Source organism: Dendronephthya gigantea, unplaced genomic scaffold (assembly GCF_004324835.1).
Source record: "Dendronephthya gigantea isolate DGI-Jeju-01 unplaced genomic scaffold, DenGig_1.0 000021F, whole genome shotgun sequence".
Classification (NCBI taxonomy): domain Eukaryota; kingdom Metazoa; phylum Cnidaria; class Anthozoa; order Malacalcyonacea; family Nephtheidae; genus Dendronephthya; species Dendronephthya gigantea.
Window position 1 is genome coordinate 517,837 of NW_021163031.1, and position 22,695 is coordinate 540,531.

Consider the following 22,695-nt stretch of genomic DNA (forward strand, 5'->3'; position numbering starts at 1 on the left):
AAATTCGACTCGGTAAAGAAAGAAGAAATTGCTCTTCTTTATTTAATAACCCTTCTATTTTTGTCTTCACCTAATGCAATTCTGAGCTTCTTTGTCATCTGACTTGGGTAAAATGAGACGATAGATACGACAACGATGCCAATTGTTACTTGATGCATGCGAGGTTACAAAAATTGTTCATGCATGTTTAGAGAGAAGGGCTAAGACCTAACTAAGTTGTATAGGCCGATTATTTTAAGCCCGTCTGGCTTCGAGTAACCAAGCTTAACTATTTCAACTCGAGTAGTGTTTGTAGCTATATATATATATATATTATGAGCATGAAATTTTGGTTTAGTCATCCACGAAATGTGTGAAACTGTTATATACTTTCGACTTATCCAGCGTTTAAGCTTAACAACCTTGATAAAACCGACCTCGAAAGGATAAGCTCTGATCGGACTAGTTTTATCTGTTTGCAGAAGGATCGGACCAATTTCAGTTGTACAATGATGCTACATAAGGAAAATACGTTGTACACGTCATTTTTTTTAAAGACAGCATGCTAACCGAGCAGTACTAAATGAAGTCGTTAACATCTGCCGAAGTCCAACTTCGGCGAATCGAAGCGATACATTGTACTTGAGCAAAAATTCTCTGCCGGAGATGATGATATTTGTAACTTTCGTCAAGTGCCGCTCTAGGGCATGCGTGCGTTGGCCTTTGCTTATTAACACTGGCACATCATACTTCCACTAGACAAAGCTTATTAAGTGAATCTGTCAATATATTTTGGCTTACAAGTAGCGATGAAAAGGTGTTCTGGATAACAATGCCGTAAATATCTTCTGGAGAGAAAAAAAACAGGCGCGAGGGAATGATTTTGAGCAAAAGATAAGGCCAGACTAGAAGCAATCATTGTTTACTATTTCTTTACTTACGATAAGAGCTCGTTATTCAAGTAAAATAATCAAATTAACATGAGAATATTTAATGCACTAAAAAGGACTAACCTCAAGCCACAGATTTGTATACTAAGTGTTGATTCAATCATAAATTCCTAAATATTGTATATTGAAGGGTTTGGGAGGGTCTATGCGTGAATGCTAACCACAAATACCTAGGATTTTAACGTTTAACAACTCAACAATTTAACTTGGATATTGAAATATTCAACATTCTTGTATTGTCTTTGATGGTTATAGTGCATCCTTAAACATCCCATTCTAATCTTGTTTATGTTTCTGTCAAATATCGATAAAAACCGTGGAAACAATATAATTTGTTTCGTCCACAGTACAGCACTTTATGTTATCAATGAGAAATTTGCGAAGCACGTAATTATGGCTTTCAAAACGGAAAGCATTAGCAATTTACGACATGAATTTTGACGTTCATTGTCCTCTTTTATGTTTGGCTCAAGGTAACGGAAGAAAACGAGGTTCGAATTACCCTAGAGCGTTCAGGCGGGATACTTGGTTTAAATATCCGAGGAGGAACCGAGGTAAGATATGGATTTTAAGGTTTGAAGTTGGAGTAAACAATTAAGAAGGTTATTTCCCCCCGGATAGTATAATAGGCCTTCATATTTTTTACCCCCGTAAATGATTAAATTGTCCTAATTGCTACATTCCAAGCATTCGTGTCAAGAAGTGCTTGAACAATAATAATAATAATAATAATAATAATTGCGATTTCTGAAAGCATCCAGAACGTGATAATTTACCATGGACAGGACTTCATATGGAGAGGGTGAAAGCGTGATGAGCAAGCAAATATTATTAGCCTTCGTTCCAGAAGAAATTTTAATGTCTGGTGTATTTGCGTTGTGCGCGCGCTTATGTAACATCCCTTCTCAAGCGTAACAAGGACAAAACCCAGTTAATTTGAATTATATTTTTAGCTAGACTTGTTGGGCTTAATACAATTAATAAAAAACCAGATTAGTTAGTTTTGATAGCCGACAAAATTATCATGCATAATCATGAATAGTACACATGAGTTCATCTCACAAAGATATCTGGAAGACATCAAACATTCGGAACGATTTTAGGAATTCAAGTTTAGAATAAACGCAGCCATACAAGGCCGACATTATCCAAATACTTATTTTGATCAACGCTATCTTCCATCCATGTCGATTACGTTCATTACAAAAGTTGATGGTAATACGATATTCTGTCGTTAACGTTATGATTGTCCTAGTTTTAGGTGTAATTTTGTGGGACTTTTTTCTTTTTTCTCAGGAAAACGATGGACATTGTGGGATATATGTATCGAGACTTGTGGAAAATAGCCCTGCTTCTGAAAAGTTACAACTCTATGACAGAATACTTGAGGTATATTTATGATTTATTTTATCTTTCCCGCTGTGTTGCTCCGGAAATAACTTATCAACATGGCTGACTTCGCGAAGTTTTCCTTGTGATTCGCAAATTTAGAGCGATGTTTTAAGTAATTGTCCTGTAAAATTAGTGCCTTTAATGGGGCTAATATATAGTTGGTTCGCTGCGCGGGGTTTATAGTTTATTAGAGTGCGTTGAAGCTTCAGATATTCGAACATATGTGGAGCTTATCAGCTATCTTTGGCCATGACTTGGTATTTAATCGCATTTGCGTGCCCAAAACTTGCCATGGAAAACACTCCATGTCTTATCGCAAAGTGTTCTAGTAATACACGCACGAAATCAGTGAAATTCGATCTTGTTCTTTTGTGTTTAATCACAGACTGCAATTTGCGTCACAAAACAATGACAGATATGAGTAAGTTCGGCGTCACTCTCTGACCAACAGGATGTTATTCTAAGCAAACAGGTCTGAGCGATAAAAAACGTAGTTCCTAATACGAGTTCCTAATACCTTTCCTAAAAACTCGTATTCAAAAACAGAAAATATTGAAGGACCTAAATATTACGTCGTATAACATCATGGGTATAGCAAGTTCCTAAACATTTTTCACATTATTAAATATGACGTTTAAGCTTATATCGCTGATGAAAAACAATTTCACAATCGGTTATCTGCATGCATGACAACAAACAAAGGTCATGAAACAATTACAAGAATACAATTCTTTTTGTTGCATTCAGTAATTTGCCTTTTCTAGTCAATTCATTGAAGAAACCGTTTGTAAATTTTTGCAACACGATTGGTTAAAAATGGATATCTGAGCAATAGTGTAGCTTTTGCGGAAACGTCATAAATAAACAGATAAAATCTGCGCTGTCTCCGTCTGTGTTACCAAAAGTTAAGTGCTTTTAAAAATCTGCTATCAATCTTTTGAATTTGAAACCTTTTAAATATTGGAATAGTTTGCATAGTTGAAAAATGATAATCGCTCAGTCCCATCACTTGCTATGCCGATTATATTACGACGCCGTTTCGAAAAAGTCAACTATAATAACACTATAGTATAGGAAAAACAATAGCTAAGAAATAATCTGGCCAAAGATCGGCCTCGTTATTTCAAAGGTTATCGCTTCAATTTTATCATCTTCACTATAAAAATACTATTTGAATCAAATGGCGCCATTACATACTAAACTGGATTACGTAGCTCTAAAATTTTTTGTCGAAATGCGGCCAGAATTTTACTTTTCCTCGGAGTATACATGAAAATTCTTTTGTCTGGGATACTGTTTCCACCGGAAAATCCAAAGGAATATGGGAATAATCCTTTCCAAACTTACGAACAATAATAATTTCCGTTTGGTTTTGTGTTAGAGATAGTGGCTACCCCATACTGTGCAGCGAGATGTCAAAATCTGCACCGTTTATGATCAATTTGACTTGAATCGACTAAATGACTTCGACAGAGCTAATGTAAACATATATGTAGTCTGTTAGACTACGTTCAGTCGGGGTCTGGGCAGTGTAGGTATCGCCTTTCTTCTCAGGCACACCGAATAACGACCAATATCAAAAACAATGATTTTTTCTTGTATCAAACGCGATAGGGGAGCAACTCTTTAACAAATATTAAAAAGAAGCAATAAATTTGCTTATCACTGCAAGGGAACAGCAACACTGAGGTTACCTCCAGTTACAACTGTGCAGTGTTGTCTGACAATTTCCCGGTTTCTTTGTGTTTGATATTGTACAAACCCAACAACGATATATTATTAGTGTAGGTAAAATTGCATGCTGTGTTGAGCATATAAATAATAAACTACATGAGTACATCTATAACTTTGCATTAAAGTTACGGTTATTGCAGTACTGTTACACTATAATTATAAACGTCTTGAAGTTACAAGAAGATATAATACAGAATGTTGGCGTCAATGGTAGGAACATAAGACTATGCGCTATACGCGCTGTTTTCTTTGAACGTATATTTTAAGGTTTTATATTGATTGTATTTATCTTTCCAACGGATATGTGGTTTTGTCACACCTTTACTAATAGTCTAAATTAAGTTAATTCACGAGTTTGCCGTACTTATTAGGTAGACTTCAAAAGCGTCAACTATGCAAGTGATATTTTAATTATTTTTCACACCTTTTGTCGCCGTTTCTTGACAAATTTTGTGCCTCACAATGCATCGTTTGTGCAAATATAAGTCTGAACGAGCGTGCATTTGATTACTGCATTTATTGAATTAGTCTCAATGTGTGTTTTAATAATTTATTTCAACCCACGAGTACTTTATCGCCGCAAAGTACGTATAATTGAAACTAACGAGATTTTAGCTCGAAACCTTTCTACAGACATGCATGGCAATTCGTAAATGTAAACCGATTTTGAGATTATGGTCGCTTGTTGTTTACAAGTAGGTGCGAAAAACATTGTTCGCTGGTTAAGTTTACTGTTTTTTCTCGCTAAATTAAAACGATTTTGTAATTATTAATGTAAGTCGCATATCGACCTATCAAACTGCTGACATATATTACAACAGGAATTGTAGGAAATTAATCCACCCACAGAAACGTAATGGGGATCTGTGTTTGAGCTACTCGTTTGTCGTCAAGAAGCTTCGTATAAACAGCTGTGGGTTAATCTGCCCAATCAGAAAATTGATGTACGTACACTCAATCTTCGGCCTTGGATTAATTTACAAGTGCTCGCCAACGCATGGCCAAATTTCATTGCTACTTTTAGAAATTAGTATACGTTTATTTTAAACGTAATTCCTACTCAAAAACGCCTTACTAAGCTAAGGTTTCATATAAATTTGTCTTTCTAATACAGCAAGCCCACCAAGCATGCTTTAAAATAATAGGAAATGAGGCCATCGTTTCACCGCGGACCAGCTGTATAAAATACGTTTACTGCATGAGGTTGCGTTCATTGGCCCCATGCATGGGTAGTGAGAATGCTATCCAACCTTTCGCGCGAATCTTCTCGAAAACATTCCACATGCATGAGGTGATATGAGACCATGTTTTGCATGCGTGTCTCAACACAAATGAAAGAAAGAAAAGTACATATATAAAGTATTCACCAAGACTTTATTGTTATATCAAAAGTCACCATTTTTTAATATCTTCATCAGGAAAGCACTGAAAATATGCAATAAATATGTGGTTTAGTTATTCACTAGCCTTTATATATATAGGTGAAGTTCTTAATAAATTATTCTGCTGTTGTGTCAGTCGAGAGAAAGAAGACTGCATGAACTTGCATGAGCTCAAACCGTTGAACTTTGAGCCGAAATAGTCGGAAAGTAATGTTTCAAGACAATTTATACACAGTTTATGAAACCATTAAGATATAACGATCGATATAAAATGCAAATTGGTAAAAATTATGATATATTTTCATTTACCGGGTTTTGTGTAAAGCGTGATTCATGTACTCTGGACCCAGAACTTGAAATGAGCCAACAAAGGATTCACTGTGACTTTTGACAGGCGCATATCAATTGTGATAAACAGTTGGTTTTAATCTGTGTTAGAACAAGTCTACTTTCTATGCACGAAACCCAAGCGTTAACTACGACAACATTTCTATATTCGAGTGTATTAACCGGTATAGCTGATATACGGAGGTTCTCAATCATTGATAACTTTCATTTCTCTTTGTGTGTTTAAGAGCAGAATTTTACAGATCTAATTTGTTCAATGGAAATAGTCAGACATGTTAATGACTTTATTGACACTCAAACCAAATATTTGTTGGATTCTGTTTTCTCGCGCCAGCTGATTCTAATTTTTCACTCTAACTTTACTTGATCGAGACAATAATAATTTGTGCTTGGCTCCGAACGGCCGGCGTTAAACGATCGTTGATTGCTAGTATTGTTATATGAAATTTATGTTTCATTTAGTTGGTTTTAAGGAAGCTTTAGCTTCTTCAAAGCTGTAATTATCGGCGTGTTTGTTTAGAATTAGTGGGTTTCATTAAGCACGGCAAGGGATGGTGAGCAACTAAGAATTTTAACAACATATTTTAATACATCATCTCATTTGTTTCCAAGTAAAATACCGCTACATATAGAAGACAATCGCCTGCTGTGAGATAGTACTTGATCAACCCAGTGTAGGTGGCAGTAATTCATTTCATAAAACCTTGTAGTTTTGAGGACAAGATTCGGGGGATTTTAGAAGTAGAAAAAGAAAGAGTAGAGAAACATTAGATTGGATATTCTGGCTCCTATATCGACTGCTCTGTCCACTGTAAATTAGCTGAATAATTTGAATATTGGTACACCATATGTTGAAAATTTGGAACCCCAGATCGTCAATCCCATAGGGAGACACTCTGTGACCAAAATCGTCGCTATTTCCAATTTCAAATATTATTTTTGCCCTGATCACCTCGGTAGGACGATCATTATATGAAAAAATATTTATCACCTGAGATAACAAACGACTGCTGTGTTTTTAATTGTTCGAGAATATTTAGATAGCGCTGGGAATCTTTGAATAATTGAACGTTTTATTGCCACCATTGTTTACTTATTTATTTAGCTTGGTCCCTTTCCATATTGTATTTTACCATGCAAGGTCATCTGACATACGGCTTTTATGAATGTTGAGAATCTCAGTAATGTAATAATCTCGCAAGATTTGGGACAGGAAATATGCTTACCATTAATTTTGATGCTGACATAAAATTTTAGTCTTCAATACAAAGCATTTTTGAAGCTGAACTGAATAAATCAACTTTTCTTTATTAAAACTTGTTTGAGTTTTCAAAGTGTCGTTGAAGGTCTTTAAAGATATAGACATACCCAAATAATCCGCTTCAAATCTTTATTTGTTTAATGCACAACATGGTTTTAAAGATGTTTAAACAATGAGATACAAAAGAATGCAAAACATGTTATTTAATGTAGTTAGAAACTTTATAACTAGTTTAAGAAATTATGAAGTTTCCTGTGAATGATTAGGGAACTAAGCGGTTTCCGTATTTTTAAATATTTTAAGATTAGAGATCGACGGAAAAGAATTAAAGAATTTTGTCTGCACCCCGCTAAATGACGAGTATTTTACAAACATGCGAAATAAAAATAGATTGCTTTTGTAATCCGCTAATTATGCAAATTAGCGCATCTTTTGTGGTTTTGTTGAGAGGGAATAGATAGATAATGGCGAATAAATAATACACTTATTTTCTTCAATTATCTTAAATTAGCGAAATCCATTAAAATGTGCCAACATGATAGATGTGGTTATCCATATTTTCAGCCGGAATTGTTAAAAAAACGACTTTCTGAAAAGAGGCTTTATCGGCACTTTTAATGTAAGCTTTTAATAAATATATAAAAATTTATGTTTACATTAAAGCCCTGAAGAATTTTGAAAGCCTTCCATTATCTCGTCCCGGACGGTTTTGATGTCAGCTTTTATATTTACAAGAATTACGAGTAATCTCACTAATCTAAAAGTGCGAGAGGTTAAACCATGCAGCTGTACTCGTTTCCATTCTCTTGTCATGGGAAGAACTAAACAGCTAAAAGGGTCAACTAAAATATTAATTAGATTCTGATTACTGACTGTGATTACCAATAAAACATTTGAGCAAAAGTGTGCTTTCTTCTGTTTAAAGAATGCATTATCAGATCCATTCTAACCGTAGTGCGTTTATAAAAGTCGTAAAGAAATAAAGATATATGAAAGCAGGCCACTTTACTTCACCTGTCTATGTGTACCAACAACACAGAAATGCAGTTTTGTGAAATTTGTTTTTTTGTAGTTTTTCACTCTTCTAGAGCTGTTAGCATTGTTTTACTTATCCAGTGATTTACAAACATTGGCGATGTGTGTACACTACACAACAATGATGATTACTCTACCACCTGAGACAAATATTGCGGGTCATCGTTTTCTCCCATCACTTGAATGATAGGATTAACGATAGGGCCTCCATTAGGATCGTTGTTACAGCATAGATTGCTCCAGCTAAGAAGCTATCAACCCCCTGTATTTGGAAAATTGATCGCAGACTTAACTTCCCCAGAATAAACAAAGCTTATTTTATTTGTCAAGATGATTTGTATATCTTCACTACTTCTCAACAATATTCCCACGAGATAATAAGGGTATGTTGAGATTGAGATCACATCCACTTCAAATTTGGCAGTGACTAACTTTTGCACAAAGAAAGAGCAATGATAAATGTTTAAATTGCTTCAAGCATGGATGCACAGACTAATGGGATTATGGACTGTGTTAAATTAAAAAAGTCAGGAATTATCGGGTATCTATTCTCGCCTCGAAATGTACAACATGAGATTTCCTTTATAACTAATTTAACACCCTCAGTGGCAAACATTATCCTTGCTGTAGGCAAGCATTATGACTTCTATCAGCATGCTAACTCATTTACTCAGCTAGATCTTCCCAAACAGAGATAATAACGCACAATGAAATATTTACAAAGAAATATCGGCTTTTTCGTGCGCTTGAGATGTTGTTCTTGCCAGCTCTAAGAGAAATTGTAACGAGGGCTGATTACAACGAACAGGGAAGTTTTTGTTGTCCACGAATTCTCAACCAGGCTAATTAATCTTACACGAGCGAAACTAAGTAAAATGTACCCAAATTATTTTAATTTATGATAAATTATTTTGTCATAAATTCCTTGTACGTGCATGTGTAATCTCCACACACGCGTTTGCGCTATACGAAGTGAAATTCGTGCATGTAATAATTTCGTCACTGAATATTGCAATGCTGGAGATATTTACTCAATTATAGCAGTGAGGTAAAGTAGATCAGGCTGGCGCAACGATGTTTGGCTCTCTTTACTCTTATAAATCGATCATGATGGTTAGGCAACTGTCTAAAGTAGCTATATAGAAAGAAAATTTCTCGAAGTTTCGACCACATTTGATGAGAAGTTATCGAAGACGCTGCGACGCTGTTACATGCTAAATGTAGTAAATTTAATCCTATTCTTCGTAAATTATCCTTTTAAAACTAACGAATATGTTCCTCCTTTCTCTCACTTTGTACCGGCATGTTTCAAATGAGTTTTTCAAAGTTTCCATGGTATAAAAACAAACATTCATTCATTCATACATTAATAAAGCATGTTGGAAATAAACAACTTAATTCATCCCCTCAATATTTTATGAATAACTGTGGGAGTCCATCGCAGGGAGAAAATTTGCAGACAGATATAACAACGAGGGCGTTGGAACAGTCTTCGATGGAATTATCAACATAAAAAATTGTCGCTTGTCAATTTGTATTGTGATCTGCAAGGGTAAAAATATTAACCATCTAAATAACACAAAGATAATATCTGACTGGTTTTTTTCTCTAATTCAGGTAATCGTCTATTTACTGATTTTTTTAGCTTGCAGATTAAAACCCTAGCGACTTTAGGGCTTCAAGTTTTAAAGCAAATATACAAAAGTACAACAATAAATCTACTTACTCAAATACGCTGTACCAAGCCAAGTATGCGCAGCTTTGCATATCAGACTATCAGTTTATTTTGAAATATTGTTAGAGAAATATAGGGGTTTTATAACACTTTTATAATACTACGTAATAATTAGAATAATTAATATCTAAATTCTGATCGTTTTACTGGAAACATCGTACCTCTACAGCTTTACTTACCCAACACTTGTGTGGGAGATACCGAAAATAAATATATGTGTAATCTTTAATCAGGAAGTAAGATGTGTATTTCTTTGGCTGGCCATTTGGTATTTTTTGTGTAAATATTATAACTAAATTAACAAGCCTTCTAGCGCGATGAAAAACCTTTTTAATACGCTTACCGCACAAGAGGAAATTTACGTTACAAAACTATTCAATTTAAAATAAAGATTTTATATCGAAGAAAACTATATTGACGTGCTTAAAAGGAAAATATTAAGGTATATTTCATAACGACAGCTGCACTGCTGCAGTAAATTGTGTATGTATTTCAGTACAGAATTTATTAATTTCACAAGGATAAGTGATAACCCACTGTGGCGAACGACACAATGTGCGGATATATTAGTATTCTATCCCACTGTTCACTCTAAGGTGGCTGCTGCCCCATCATTTCCCCGGGCAGTTTATACGACACAACAACCTCGATATTTTGCAGTTTTGAAATTTTTCCAGTTCCTGAGATGATCATAATTATTTTCATATTTTTTCATTCATTTGCTTGAATGCAGGGGGGGTATCTAATGAGTAATAATTTCTATGAAAGCAGGGGGGTGATCAAGGGACATTAAAAATACCATTCACATGTTCGCTTGTTTATCGTGTTTCACGTATGTAGAGGATGAAATAAGAAATTTCTAGTGAGTTGTGAATATTGCTAAATAATAAAACAAAGGTATTAAGAGTTCTTTGAAAAGCTCATGAGGTGATTTTGTGCCCAAACGTGTTTAAAGAACAGGAAGGATGATTTCTTTACGTCCTCACAAAGAACGTCAGTGATACAATATCATATGAAAGACGTCCTTGAAATCAAGGATACTTCGAGTAATTCGTAAAAAAAGAACTTTAGATTTGGTAGTCCATCGCTTTACTTTTTCAATGCATTTGCTTTTACACTTTTGCCAGAGAATATTTCATTATTAAAGAAAAGAAAGAACAGGACTCGTAGACTCGCCATTTATCTATTAAATATTGTTTTCTTTGGGAGATATACTCACACCATGTCTATAATAAGTGACCGGATATGAACTTTCTACCTCATTAAATCATACCCCCATTATGTCTCTCGCGCTTAGAGATCTTTTGAGTTCAAGGTTTACCAATGACGAGTTTTGAATTATAAGGAAATACGGATAACACGGCCGTTTTAAATATACCCAACTCCTAATTGGATTACCCAACGACCATTCTTTGTTTGTTCAAAATATAAGAATGCAATAGAGCTATAATATATGTAGTAAAGTGCCAGTGTTATTGATTATACTTTAACCCACTGATTCCAATTGTTCACAATGTTTAGTATTAAAATGAAGTACTACTTGAACTGTGGGGAACTCGAGCAATATCAGCACATCAATCATATTTATTTACGTATTCATTTTTTTTTACTTTCTTGTTCTCCTGCAGATTAACGAAGTCGACTTGACGAATGCATCGCACCAAGAAGCAGTGAAAGCTTTTAAAAACGCCGGAGATAAAATCAGTATTACCGTACGAAGGCTGTTGAATTCCAAAGCAGGTGACATGTTCTCAACTGGGTTTGCCTCTATTGGAGTACAAACCGAGGCAATTGATCCGAGCGAGATGAACATTACTTGTTGTCGCTGTAGAAGTAATCGTTCGTCTCAAGAATTTTCATCACAAGGTGCAATAAATATCATACATCAAAAGGAGGATTCTGGAGTTGACGAAATAGGCGAACATCAGTCTGACGCTGACGGCTGTGAAGCTAATGAACTTAAAAACAATACAGGCTACACCTCAGATGATGTAAAACCTCGCGACGAGATTTTGAATAGGCTGCTTTTGAACACTTCCCTAGCTGCGTTAGGGAAACGAAGTAGTCGACTACTACCTGCTGATTCCTGTCAAACACCGTACGAGCCTGAAGATTCTTCTGAATTGCAAAGCTTAAGTAATGGCTACTACTCCGGCAACGTCAGCCAAGCAAGTTTAGAGAATGTTAAACCGACTGATAACGGAGGACTGGAGTCGAATACTCAACGAATGACTCCTGATGAGGAATGTTATAGTCCAAATAATGAAACAGATCAGTTGTACTTCGATTCTGAACTGGAATATGAATATGAGGTAAGTTGTTAAGTTATTTGTTTTTTTGAGAATAGACGACGTGGGTCCTCTTTGTTTGCATAAGTATCGATGCTTTTGGCACAGACCACCTTCTGCTACCCGCGATGTTTCGAAAAACCTTTCAATAAATTACATTTCCGAAGTCTTTTGTGAGGCACCTGAAGAAATACTAATAAAGGCGACTTACATGGCGACTTACAGTGTTTCAAAATTGCTTGTCTTGCAATATCAATCAAATTAGCCCTTGACCTCGCAATAAGAGTGAAGTATCACGGTTCTCGCGTATAGGAAATGATCAAAGGTAGAGTTTATGCAAACATGTCAATCACAGTGATTTTAAATGAAAAGCGGAAAAACAGGAAGAATAATCACGTGAAAAACCACGATGAATATCATGTGTTTCGTTTCTGCTGCGGAAAGTCGGCTCACATGAAAAATCACTGACCAGATATTGACAGAAGATATTTGCATGAGAATGCCAGCTCTAAGTGTAGACTACAAGAAAGAAACGAAGTTCCTGTGATGAACAATAAGGCCAGGCGTAGTAGAGTGTTACCCACGCTTGGGACGAACCGCGTGAGCAGATATATTAAAAGATGAGCTTCAGATGTGGAGTTCAAACAATGAACTTCTTTGCATGTTTATTTAGGTAAAACAACGATTAACTACTACAAATAAACTTTATATCGAAAAACGATTCAACCGAAATCTTTAGGTCCATTTATCGCGGACTAAAAGCAAAAACGTATATATTCGACGCCCATTGTGTATAAAGCGAAAGGATCTGCCATGCAAAGTAATGATAAGAATTAAAATAGGCTGGGTCAATATAGAGCTCTGGGTAGCATTTCAATTAATTATTACATTGTAATTAAATAAACTAGGGCCTCTATCGCAGAGAACTATCTCATAAAGAATTAACTAGGGCTTCTATCTCAATGAATCATCCCGTCGTAATAAATAAACTAGGCCCTCACCCGCTGTTGTGCAACTTCAAGAATTACGTTATATTCTTTTTCTTAGGAAATAACAATCAGAATGTGCGGTCGTAAAGCTCTTGGAATGAAACTATATTCGGGCAATGACGAAGATGCAAACTCCGTGTTTGTAGACGAGGTATGATATTTTATTAATTTAAACAAGTTTGCTTTGTTGACTTCTCAAGAACAGCAGTTCCTTAATGGGCAGTTACCTCAAGGGAGGATCGATGTCCCCTGGCGTGTGACTGTGTTTGTGAAACTAGAAATAGTCTTTCCACATGTGGTTAGGTAAAAAAGAAATCGTCAGAACGTCAGTTATTACTACAGTATTATAAAATGGTGAACATGCATAATGTAAACTACTGACCACGTTGCTACCACCGAAACACGTGAGTTTGTTCCCCACAGATTTCGGTCGTTTGATTGTAATTTCATTTGCGTCCCCAGGTTGACCCCAGATCTGTGGTTGGCAATGATGGCAGAGTGATTGAAGGAGATCAAATTTTGAAGGTAAAAGACTTTAACGTTCTTCCTTAATAAATAAAAGATAATATTTGCAAGAAACAAATAAAATGAATGTTTGTCTATATTAATATTTATCTCTATAATATTCAGATTAACGATTTGGCGGTAACCTGCCTGGAAGATGCTGTGGAATTACTAAGTGAAAGGCATAATGAAATAAAATTTCTTGTTGCAAGACCAGTCGCTGAGGTAAATAGATTAATATTTCTTTTAATGAGCGTTTTATTTGTTTGCTGATATGGCGTTTGGAAATTACGCATGTTGTTACTACAAGAAGAACCTGCAGCACTTGGAAGAAAGTGAATCCATATTACCTAAGATAAATCACACCGAATGGAATTTCATTGCGAGTTATACACAGGTATTAACCGTGTGATAATACATACCAGTATGTAATAATATAGCTTTTCTTATTTAGCTACAAGCAACATTACTCGGTGCGGAAAGCGACCATGGCGAATTTCACGATCAATCCCGATTTCATCTCGAAGCCTACCCGATAGGCGTGATCCAAGAGGAAGACGAAGAAGAAGCCGAGACGGTCATCGGCGACAAATCCCGAGAAGATGAAAAAGATAGTGGTTTCGGGAAGACCGACGACAGTACGAAGAATGATTCCGAACAAGACGGCGGAGAAGACCGACTTTTGAGGGATGAGAAAGAACAACACAAAGCACAAATGGACGCATTGGGAAAACAAATCATTCACTTCACTGCATGTGCTAGCAACGCCAGAGAACTTGGATTGCGAGATAGCCCACGGGAGAAGAGTTCCGATGAGCACTCGCAACGCTCAGGAGAACGTGAAAAACGTGACGGACGAAGTTCGAAGCATAGCTCACGCAAATCCGGAAGTAAAACTTCCTCTGATGAAAACCATAGCTCTGGACTTGAACATAGAAATAAGAAATCTCACAAGTCCACCAGAAGTTCCGAGAGCAATCCAGCTTCATCCAAGAGCAAAGAGAGGTCAGAAGGAAAAGAAAAGGAGAGAGGTGAGCATAGGAGAAAGAAGGAGAAATCCAGGGATGGCGGGGACTCCAATAGATCCGTGAGATCATCTAGGGATGATCGTGTGAAGAATGAACGAGGATTGAAGCAAAACGGCCACTCATCCTCGAACGAAAATCCTGAAATGAAAGTTCAATGGCGCGTCAGACGAAATAAAGACGGAAGCCGCATTTTCATCAGTAAAAAACTGAAGCCAGCTAAACAAAGACTTTTACGTGAGCGTGCGCAAAAATTAGCTGAGGAACGTCGGGGACTGACGACAGACGACGAAACACAATCGGTGTATCTCGGACGGTACTGGAGCCGAGAAGATCGTCGCCGTCAACTGGACAAGGTTCGTGAAGCAAGACGAACGAAAAGAGTTGAAATCGAGGCAGAGAGAAAAGGAAGTGGAACAAGCACTAAGAGAAATGATTTTCAAATCATTGAACTAACTCAGAAAAAAATGGCCTGCACAGAGCAGACGTTTGACGACTTTATGACAGTTGAGGAAATTTTAAGACAGCGAAATAGACTTGGCATGTCCAGTGGACCAGTCTTTGTTACGACTGTTTAATTAACTTGTTTTTTTCTGACACTATTAGGCAGTAAAATCGAAGTATATATAGATTGTATAAAATAGTTATTTCGGTCATAGCATATATAATTAATATTTAGCCATCATATAAAGTTCGGTTGTAAACATAATGTACATACGAATTAGAAATAAAATTCAAATAAGTATTTAGCGTGGATTTCCATCTTTTTGTGTTCGCCAAAACTTCTCAAACCAGGCTCTTCGCCAGTTCACTTCCATGTGAGCCATCGAGTGGACTGACCCTGGCTTGCGAGGTTGAATTTGGCCCTAAGGCTAGGTATTTTATTAGTTTCTACGAAAAAATCATTCAAAACAGTAACTCCGCGTGTATGAAAGTTAAGCCGCTTGTTACACGGAACCAATTTAGCTGCAATCCGCGATAGAAACATAAGTATGCAAAATTAGATTGGCTCGACATTTCTTCAGTTGACAACCAATCATGCCCCTCGGAGATTGACATTGTTCTGTCCTGGTTTCAACAACTGGGAACAACTAAGGAGACGACCATAAACCGTAGAACCGGACTAAAATTCCTTCAAGCTGTCTTCCGCAAACAAATAAGTACGTGACGATAAGATTAAGATGAAACCACCCTTGTATTACGAAGTATTTTATTTACATTTTTCACAAAGATGAAGTAATGTTGGAAAATTAAAGATTGAAGTCATCGGCAGCAAACAAGAACAACCTGTTGATGACGTCATAATAAGCTGTCCAGCGGCTGTGCACAGAAACCAAGATGGCGGAACAAAGGAGCATTTGAACCGAACATTTGTCATCATGTTTTGGGCATGCTTTTAATGCGATCTAACTTCCACAGGCTTCCAAAAACTACATTATTTAATTGCCAACACCTCAATCATTATAAAAACGTATACCGCTGTGAATTTTTACTGAATTTTGAGTCAAGAAGCCGCGTTGACTTTTTACCAAGACATCGAACTTTGCAGACTGTAGCAACTGTACAGAACCGAACATCGAAACTTCTCGAGGTGCTTGAGAATGCGAAGAATGACAACTCACGACTTATCAGGCTTGAAGAACTGAACGAACATTTATTGAGGTACTTTCATTAAAAATCGTGTACAGATTGTTTCTGTAGTACTGTACTGGTATAATTTCGCTACCAGGTATACTGAATTCAATAGCAAAGAATTGAATGATTCCAAATATCTTATTTTTAGCCTTAAGACTGACTTTGAACAACGTATATCCAATCCAGTAGGTTCATACTTTCAGGTACCCCTCAGCGAGAAGTCTCGCTCGAAGGTCTGGTGTGACCAGAATTCTACAGCACTGTTATGAGTCAACTGATAAAGATATCCAGGGTGAGGCTCGCAAGGGCCTGGTCCTGCTGGGCTGGACTGTTCCTGTCAGAGGAGAAGGGATAAAGATTTTGAGCATTGATGGAGGAGGGTCAAGGTAAAACTAAGACCTGTCTTTTTACGTTTATTTGCATTCGATTGGCCCATGAAAAGCTGACGTGGGAAAGAAACGGGCCTGATAATGATTGGTATGGCCGTGTTTAGAATAGCATTACTAACAAATAAAATATTATTTTGATGTTGTTTGACCATTATCTGATGCACAAATACAACTATCATTGAACATTACAGTCTAACAATGCACAATGATTAGTATCTCTGATCACGGTTAACCATGCTCTGATATAATAGTTCATACGATAATTATCTCATGATAGTGGTTCATTTAATGAATTATTCTGTTAAACTTTACATTGTGTTGTTTAATCAGAGGTATCATTCCCATTGAAGTTCTGAAAAGAATTCAAGAACTAACACAGAAGGAGATCCATGAAATGTTTGATCTGATTTGTGGCTCAAGTACAGGTGCGATCCTTGCTTTTCTCATCGGTTTGAAGAAAACAAATCTTGACGAATGCACCCAGTTGTACAGACAACTCGCTCAAGAGATATTTTCTGTCAACACATTGATTGGAACTGGGAAACTGTTTTTTAACCATGCATATTACGATACGTTGAAGTTTGAAAATATTCTCAGGTAAGATTTGTTGAATTGTAGCATTGAGTATTTCTTCCTTCTGTAACATCACAACCCAAATGTAGCCCTTGGATTTATCCCACGATGATCCACAGTATGTATTTTAAAATGCAGAGAGGCACTTGGAGAGGTGAGACTTGTGGACACCGCAGCTGATATGAGGACACCTAAGGTATCGTGAATATTTTGCTGTCGTTTTTTTTCAAACCAACTGGTAAATGTCGAATAAGAGTGTTTAACTTCACATTGATTATTTTGACGTTATCACAATGACATCCGTTGATGCTGACGAGCTTCAGATTTGACTACCAATACCGTACGTTACCTCTGGGGAAGCATGAGCCAATCAAATTCGACGATCCTGTCAGATCAACCAATCATGAGAGAAAAACTAAAAGATCCGCGAAAGACATCTGAAGTGGAAGTCAAATCTGGACTTTGCTCCTATCGATGTCACAAGGATAATCCATATTGTTTTTTGTCAGGTTTTAGCCGTCTCAACGATTGTTAATCAGTCCATTCTTCGTCCTTACGTGTTCCGCAATTATCGTCATCGACACGAACTGAAATCTCACTATCCAGGCAGCTGCACTCATAAACTATGGGAAGCTCTGAGGGCTTCGGCTGCTGCACCTGGATATTTTGAAGAGTTTAAACTGGGACGAGACATACATCAGGTAAAATACTGCAGTTGGTAAACAAGGTTTCTTACTGACCAAAGCTTTTTCCGACGACAAAACTTGTTCAAATTCAGGTCATGTCAGCTTTCGGACATTTGTTTTTACGGGTAGGGTCCATCAAAGGAAACATAAAAATACGCACTCGTCTTTTTAGAAAACATTTTTATTTCACGGAAATTATCATGCGTTCCGTGAAAAATTCCATACTTGATCTGAAATCATGATCTGAAATACACAGGAACAGAAAAACTAGTGAATGAAAAAATGTGAAGAAAATCTTATTCGTTTGTACCGTTCCCGAAAGGGGCACTCTCCAGGAACTGATTACCACTGGACGAATAATAAAACCTGACTTACATACTGCAGGGTGAAACACGGGATTTATTTAGTGTACTGGCATTAAGCTCGTGGTAAAATTTAGTACCTTTATTTACTTTCACAAAGGATGGCGGTCTACTAACGAACAGTCCTTGTGCTCTGGCAATTCACGAAGCAAAACTAATTTGGCCTTCGACTCCAATACAGTGCGTCGTTTCTCTGGGGACTGGGATCTATCATAGTCCATCACGACGAATCAACTCAACATTTAGTAGTCTTCGTGAGAAGTTACTTAAAGTTGTTGCAAGTGCAACTGATACGGAAGGTAAACGTTCTCGTGCTGGTTAGTGAATAAAATCAATGAACTATAGAAATTGATTTTCAAAGGAACGAATTATGCATAAACACTGTTCACTGTTGTTACAAAAAACGAATCACAAACTCGATCACAGTAGTTAGATACTTATCGTGGCTTGTTGCAAGTTGACAAACCTTTCTGAGTCTCTAATCCAACGATGCTTTTTGTTAAACCATAGTTACAACATTGCCAACACAACTATTGCCAAAAGAATGTGTCTGACTATGCGATGCTCTCGTTTTAGCTGTCCATACAATACTTGAAGATCTTCTACCAAAGAACGCCTACTTTCGATTCAACCCACCTTTGAAAACAGACATTCCTTTGGATGAGGCTGAGGAAGAAAACTTGGATAAACTAGTCGCTGATACTGTGCATTACTTGGACAAGAAACAAGGAAAGATTCAGGCGACGTGTCGGGCAATTTCTTTGGATAAAACGTTATTACAGCATTGGAGGGAAAAGCTAAATGATAAATATCTTCTTCCAGAGGTCACATGAGACGTTTCGCTTGACCTATACGACCTAAGACGTTTTGCATCACAGAAGAAAAAAAAGAAATACGTGCGAACAAAATGTTGATGATCACAAAATTTTATTAAAATACATTTTGAGGTACTGTACAAAATACATCATGAAATATTTATATGAAGTACGACGGTAAGAGTGACAGAGGTTGATGTGAACTTAAACACACCCTAAATCTGAGTCAGCACCCTGACCTCTCCATTCACCCACCATGGATATTCGTTTGTTTATTTTGACTGATATGTGAAAAACAGCTTGAACAAGAGTCCTATAAAACATTCCCTAGAACTGAGACTATGGACTAAATTATATAAATACAAAGTTCAGGACTTCGCTGGCAAGTAATACTTCGTAGCAACAAACGGCATTTTAGTGACGGTGGCTGGGATCAATTTTTTATGAACTTGCAGCTGCAAAGCTGTTCCATTCTTTGCATGTTTCTTTTGAACATAACCCATAGCAATATTTTGCTTTGGTAAACATGGTGAAGGACAGCCACTGGTTATTTTACCTGGAGGATGAATGAAAATATCGTATTAAAATTTTAAAAATATAAAAGCTGAAAAAACGGAAATCGTCAAAGCGCGTGTACCTATTTCATTTCCATCAGAGTCTAAGATCGTAGCTCCCGCTAAAACAGGAAATATACATTCAGTCTCAGTAATTGTGGATCATTTTAGTTATTAATTTATAGCAACTGTAAAAATTACAATAGCGAGATGGATCTTAATACGAATATATTATATAGAATAGTTTTGGCAGTCTTTATACGCGAAAGTTAGTTAAAATGTACTGAGCCTTGGTGAAACTTTCTTACCCCTTGCCGGCGGTCCAGTAGATACGATACCAACTCTCTTTCGTGAAGGTTTTTCAGAGATCTGTTTTAGGATAATATTAGCGCCTGGGAAATCCGCGTTTGCCCGTCGTCTTTTTCCTGAGAAAACATCGAGATTTTTCTGACTCAGGTAAAGATTAATATGCAAAATTGAGAAAGACGTTTAAATGCATTGAATGCTTTGTTTAAAACACTATAAAGCTACATATATCAAATTTATAATTACAGCATCAAAAACTATTTTTAACATTAAGTTCAATCTTGGTAATGCCAAAGGGTGAAGTGTTTGAAATAATACAATTCAATGCATAACGGGTCCAGTACTGTGGTTTCAGGTTACCTTTGAGGTAACTCCTTGCTATAATTTGTAATTCATACATATCATGAACCACTTATTTAGCACTGTAAGTATTCATTCATTCAGCCAATTGTTGCCTGTGTATAAGGGAGGATAATAAAAGTTCAAGGGGGTCACATTATTACATGTAATTCTTACCAATTGTCCACAGTAATGATGCCTCCACTGGTGTTGTAGTTTCATCAATATCATTGCCATAAAGACATAAGCCTGCCTCTAATCTTAAACTATCCCTGGGAGCCAGCCCTGCCATACGAACATCCACTATTTTACTGCCCAACAATATTTTGCACAATTTTTCAACCTCTGTATTTTGGACTGATAGCTGCAGAAAAGATAAAAACAATACATCAAACACTAGAATATTATATCAAAGATTTGTAGTTCACAATATATAATGACTTGTTTGTGGTTTGTTTTATATATCTGGGGCCAGTTGTACTAAGGCTGGATTGCGCTATCCACTGGATAGTGATTTTTTCAATTGCTGTAAAATTGCCGGTTGTTTGCTATAATTTTGATTAAATCTTAATTCCCAAATCAAGGTTCCTCTTTAATAATTGTTGGTTCCGAAGATCAAATTTTATCGCTTTTCAAGCATTTTTAGAATGGTTAAAAAAATCACAATCCAGTGGATAGGGCTATCCAGCCTTCATACAACTGTGATACAACCAGCCCCTGTTGATCTTGTGATTCAGAGCATTTGACCATGATTATGTGATCTAATAGCAATCAGGAGTTAGCAATTATTACCTCAAATCCATCTTCCCCAGTATACCCACATCTTGTGACACGGACACCAGGAATATCAAACACATTTGTAGTTAAACCATTCATAAAATACAAATCATGAAGATTCTCCTTCACTCCTTCTTGGAGAGCCTTGACTGCTTCAGGACCTGGGCAAAATTTAGGCATGAACTACAGTTTCAAAATAGACAATACCCATATCAACTAGATAAGCTCTATTTTTGCAGGAGCCAATTAGCAAAAAAAGATATCTCAGTTCTGAATTGCTAAGAAACATTTTACAAGAGTTTTGACCAGACATTTTTAGAGACAACAGTCAGTTTATCAAATAGGTTTAACTTGTGATTATTTTCAGTGATACCTTGGAGTGCAATTAAAGATCTGTAATCCAGTATTTCTAGTGTCACATCCATCTTTCCTTTCACAGCTGCACATTTCTCCTTCAAATATTACATCAAATTAGACTTACACTATGAACCAGTTGCATTCAACCTATTCATGGCCTGTTTGAACTTAAAATATATAATACACACACCAGTACATCTAAAATGATTTGTCACTAAGCTGACAAAAGAAAGTATGTAAAAACATTTTTAAGCTAACCTTCATAAGTTGTGTGATTTTATCAGCACATCCAGCATTAGAAACCACATAAAGTTCATTTGGCAACTTATTAATTATCAAATCATCCTTTATCCCTCCTTCCTCATTAGTAAACACAGATAACATTCCCTGATTCTCATTAAGACCTTCAATGTCGGCTACAACTAAACTCTCAAGACATTTAACACGATCTTTGCCATGTAACTTGAACTGTAACATGTGTGAGACATCAAATATGGATGCGTGCGTTCTTGTGTGATGGTGTGAATTAAGAACACCATCTTTATATTGAACTGGCATTGACCAACCACAGAATGGTACCATCTTTGCACCTTGGTCAATGTGAAAATCAAACAAGACAGTTTTCTTCAAATCATCCTGCAAGAATGATACAAGAAATTAAGGTCTATATTTTCATTTATATATATTGTAAATTGGTTTCACATGACTGACTTGCAAGTCACAAACCCCATCACTCATACCATCGTATTCACAGCATGGCATGGTGTTGCAAAATTTTCATCTTTTTATGGAGTACAGTTTACATGAAATGTACAATGGACCTGTTCTGTCGTTTCTGGTAAAATTATACGTTTAGCCACGTAAATAAATAAGACTTTTCAGTCTTGTTTATTCATTAGACCTTACGAATGACTACGTCAATGCAGTGCATAATATCTTAGTCTCGAGGTAGTTTTATAGCTTCATATATGCTTATTTTATCAGAAAATCAAACCAACAGAGGCAATTATTAATAAAATATATTAAATAAGAACAAACCTTTGCATTATTCGCATAACCTGCGCAAAGACGGGGTGACACACTACGAAACACTTGCCCAAATCGTGTTTTATTGTTGCAAAAAGATCGTGTAAACGGGGCTAGAAGAAGCTTCATATCTCAATCCTACTAACTTCGCTCAGAATTAAGCGATCGTCTTCTGTTTTTGTGGAAAATTTAATGCAGAAAATGTAAATATTCTTCAACTTTTATTAAAATGATTCATGGAAAGTTTTGAATCC

General features: G+C 36.4%; 3 protein-coding genes across 10 annotated transcripts in view; 2 read left to right on the plus strand and 1 right to left on the minus strand.

Annotated features, from left to right (window-relative positions):
* LOC114522045 (E3 ubiquitin-protein ligase PDZRN3-like) overlaps positions 1-15,335 on the plus strand; it is a 39,010-nt gene extending 23,675 nt beyond the window's left edge. For all 8 annotated transcript variants that reach the window (XM_028542651.1, XM_028542655.1, XM_028542656.1 and 5 more), the window contains 7 exons: positions 1,403-1,483; positions 2,226-2,318; positions 11,445-12,128; positions 13,152-13,244; positions 13,556-13,618; positions 13,724-13,822; positions 14,052-15,335. In XM_028542651.1, coding sequence (XP_028398452.1) covers positions 1,403-1,483; positions 2,226-2,318; positions 11,445-12,128; positions 13,152-13,244; positions 13,556-13,618; positions 13,724-13,822; positions 14,052-15,200 — 2,262 coding nt within the window. In that variant the 3' untranslated portion in view covers positions 15,201-15,335. The remainder of the gene's footprint in view (positions 1-1,402; positions 1,484-2,225; positions 2,319-11,444; positions 12,129-13,151; positions 13,245-13,555; positions 13,619-13,723; positions 13,823-14,051) is intronic.
* A 624-nt stretch (positions 15,336-15,959) lies between these two features.
* Positions 15,960-19,225, plus strand: LOC114521751 (calcium-independent phospholipase A2-gamma-like). Its single transcript, XM_028542287.1, has 7 exons — positions 15,960-16,284; positions 16,461-16,643; positions 16,977-17,243; positions 17,358-17,415; positions 17,729-17,920; positions 18,368-18,566; positions 18,844-19,225. The coding sequence occupies exons 1-7, from the start codon at positions 16,013-16,015 to the stop codon at positions 19,098-19,100; spliced, it is 1,428 nt and encodes a 475-aa protein (XP_028398088.1). The 5' UTR covers positions 15,960-16,012; the 3' UTR covers positions 19,101-19,225.
* Positions 19,226-19,326: 101 nt separating this feature from the next.
* Positions 19,327-22,670, minus strand: LOC114521752 (aminomethyltransferase, mitochondrial-like). Its single transcript, XM_028542288.1, has 8 exons — positions 22,454-22,670; positions 21,674-22,051; positions 21,432-21,510; positions 21,074-21,219; positions 20,459-20,645; positions 19,945-20,061; positions 19,720-19,758; positions 19,327-19,638 (listed from the first exon to the last, which is right to left on the minus strand). Exons 1-8 carry the CDS (start codon positions 22,568-22,570, stop codon positions 19,451-19,453), a joined length of 1,251 nt encoding a protein of 416 aa, XP_028398089.1. The 5' UTR covers positions 22,571-22,670; the 3' UTR covers positions 19,327-19,450.
* Positions 22,671-22,695: the final 25 nt, after the last annotated feature.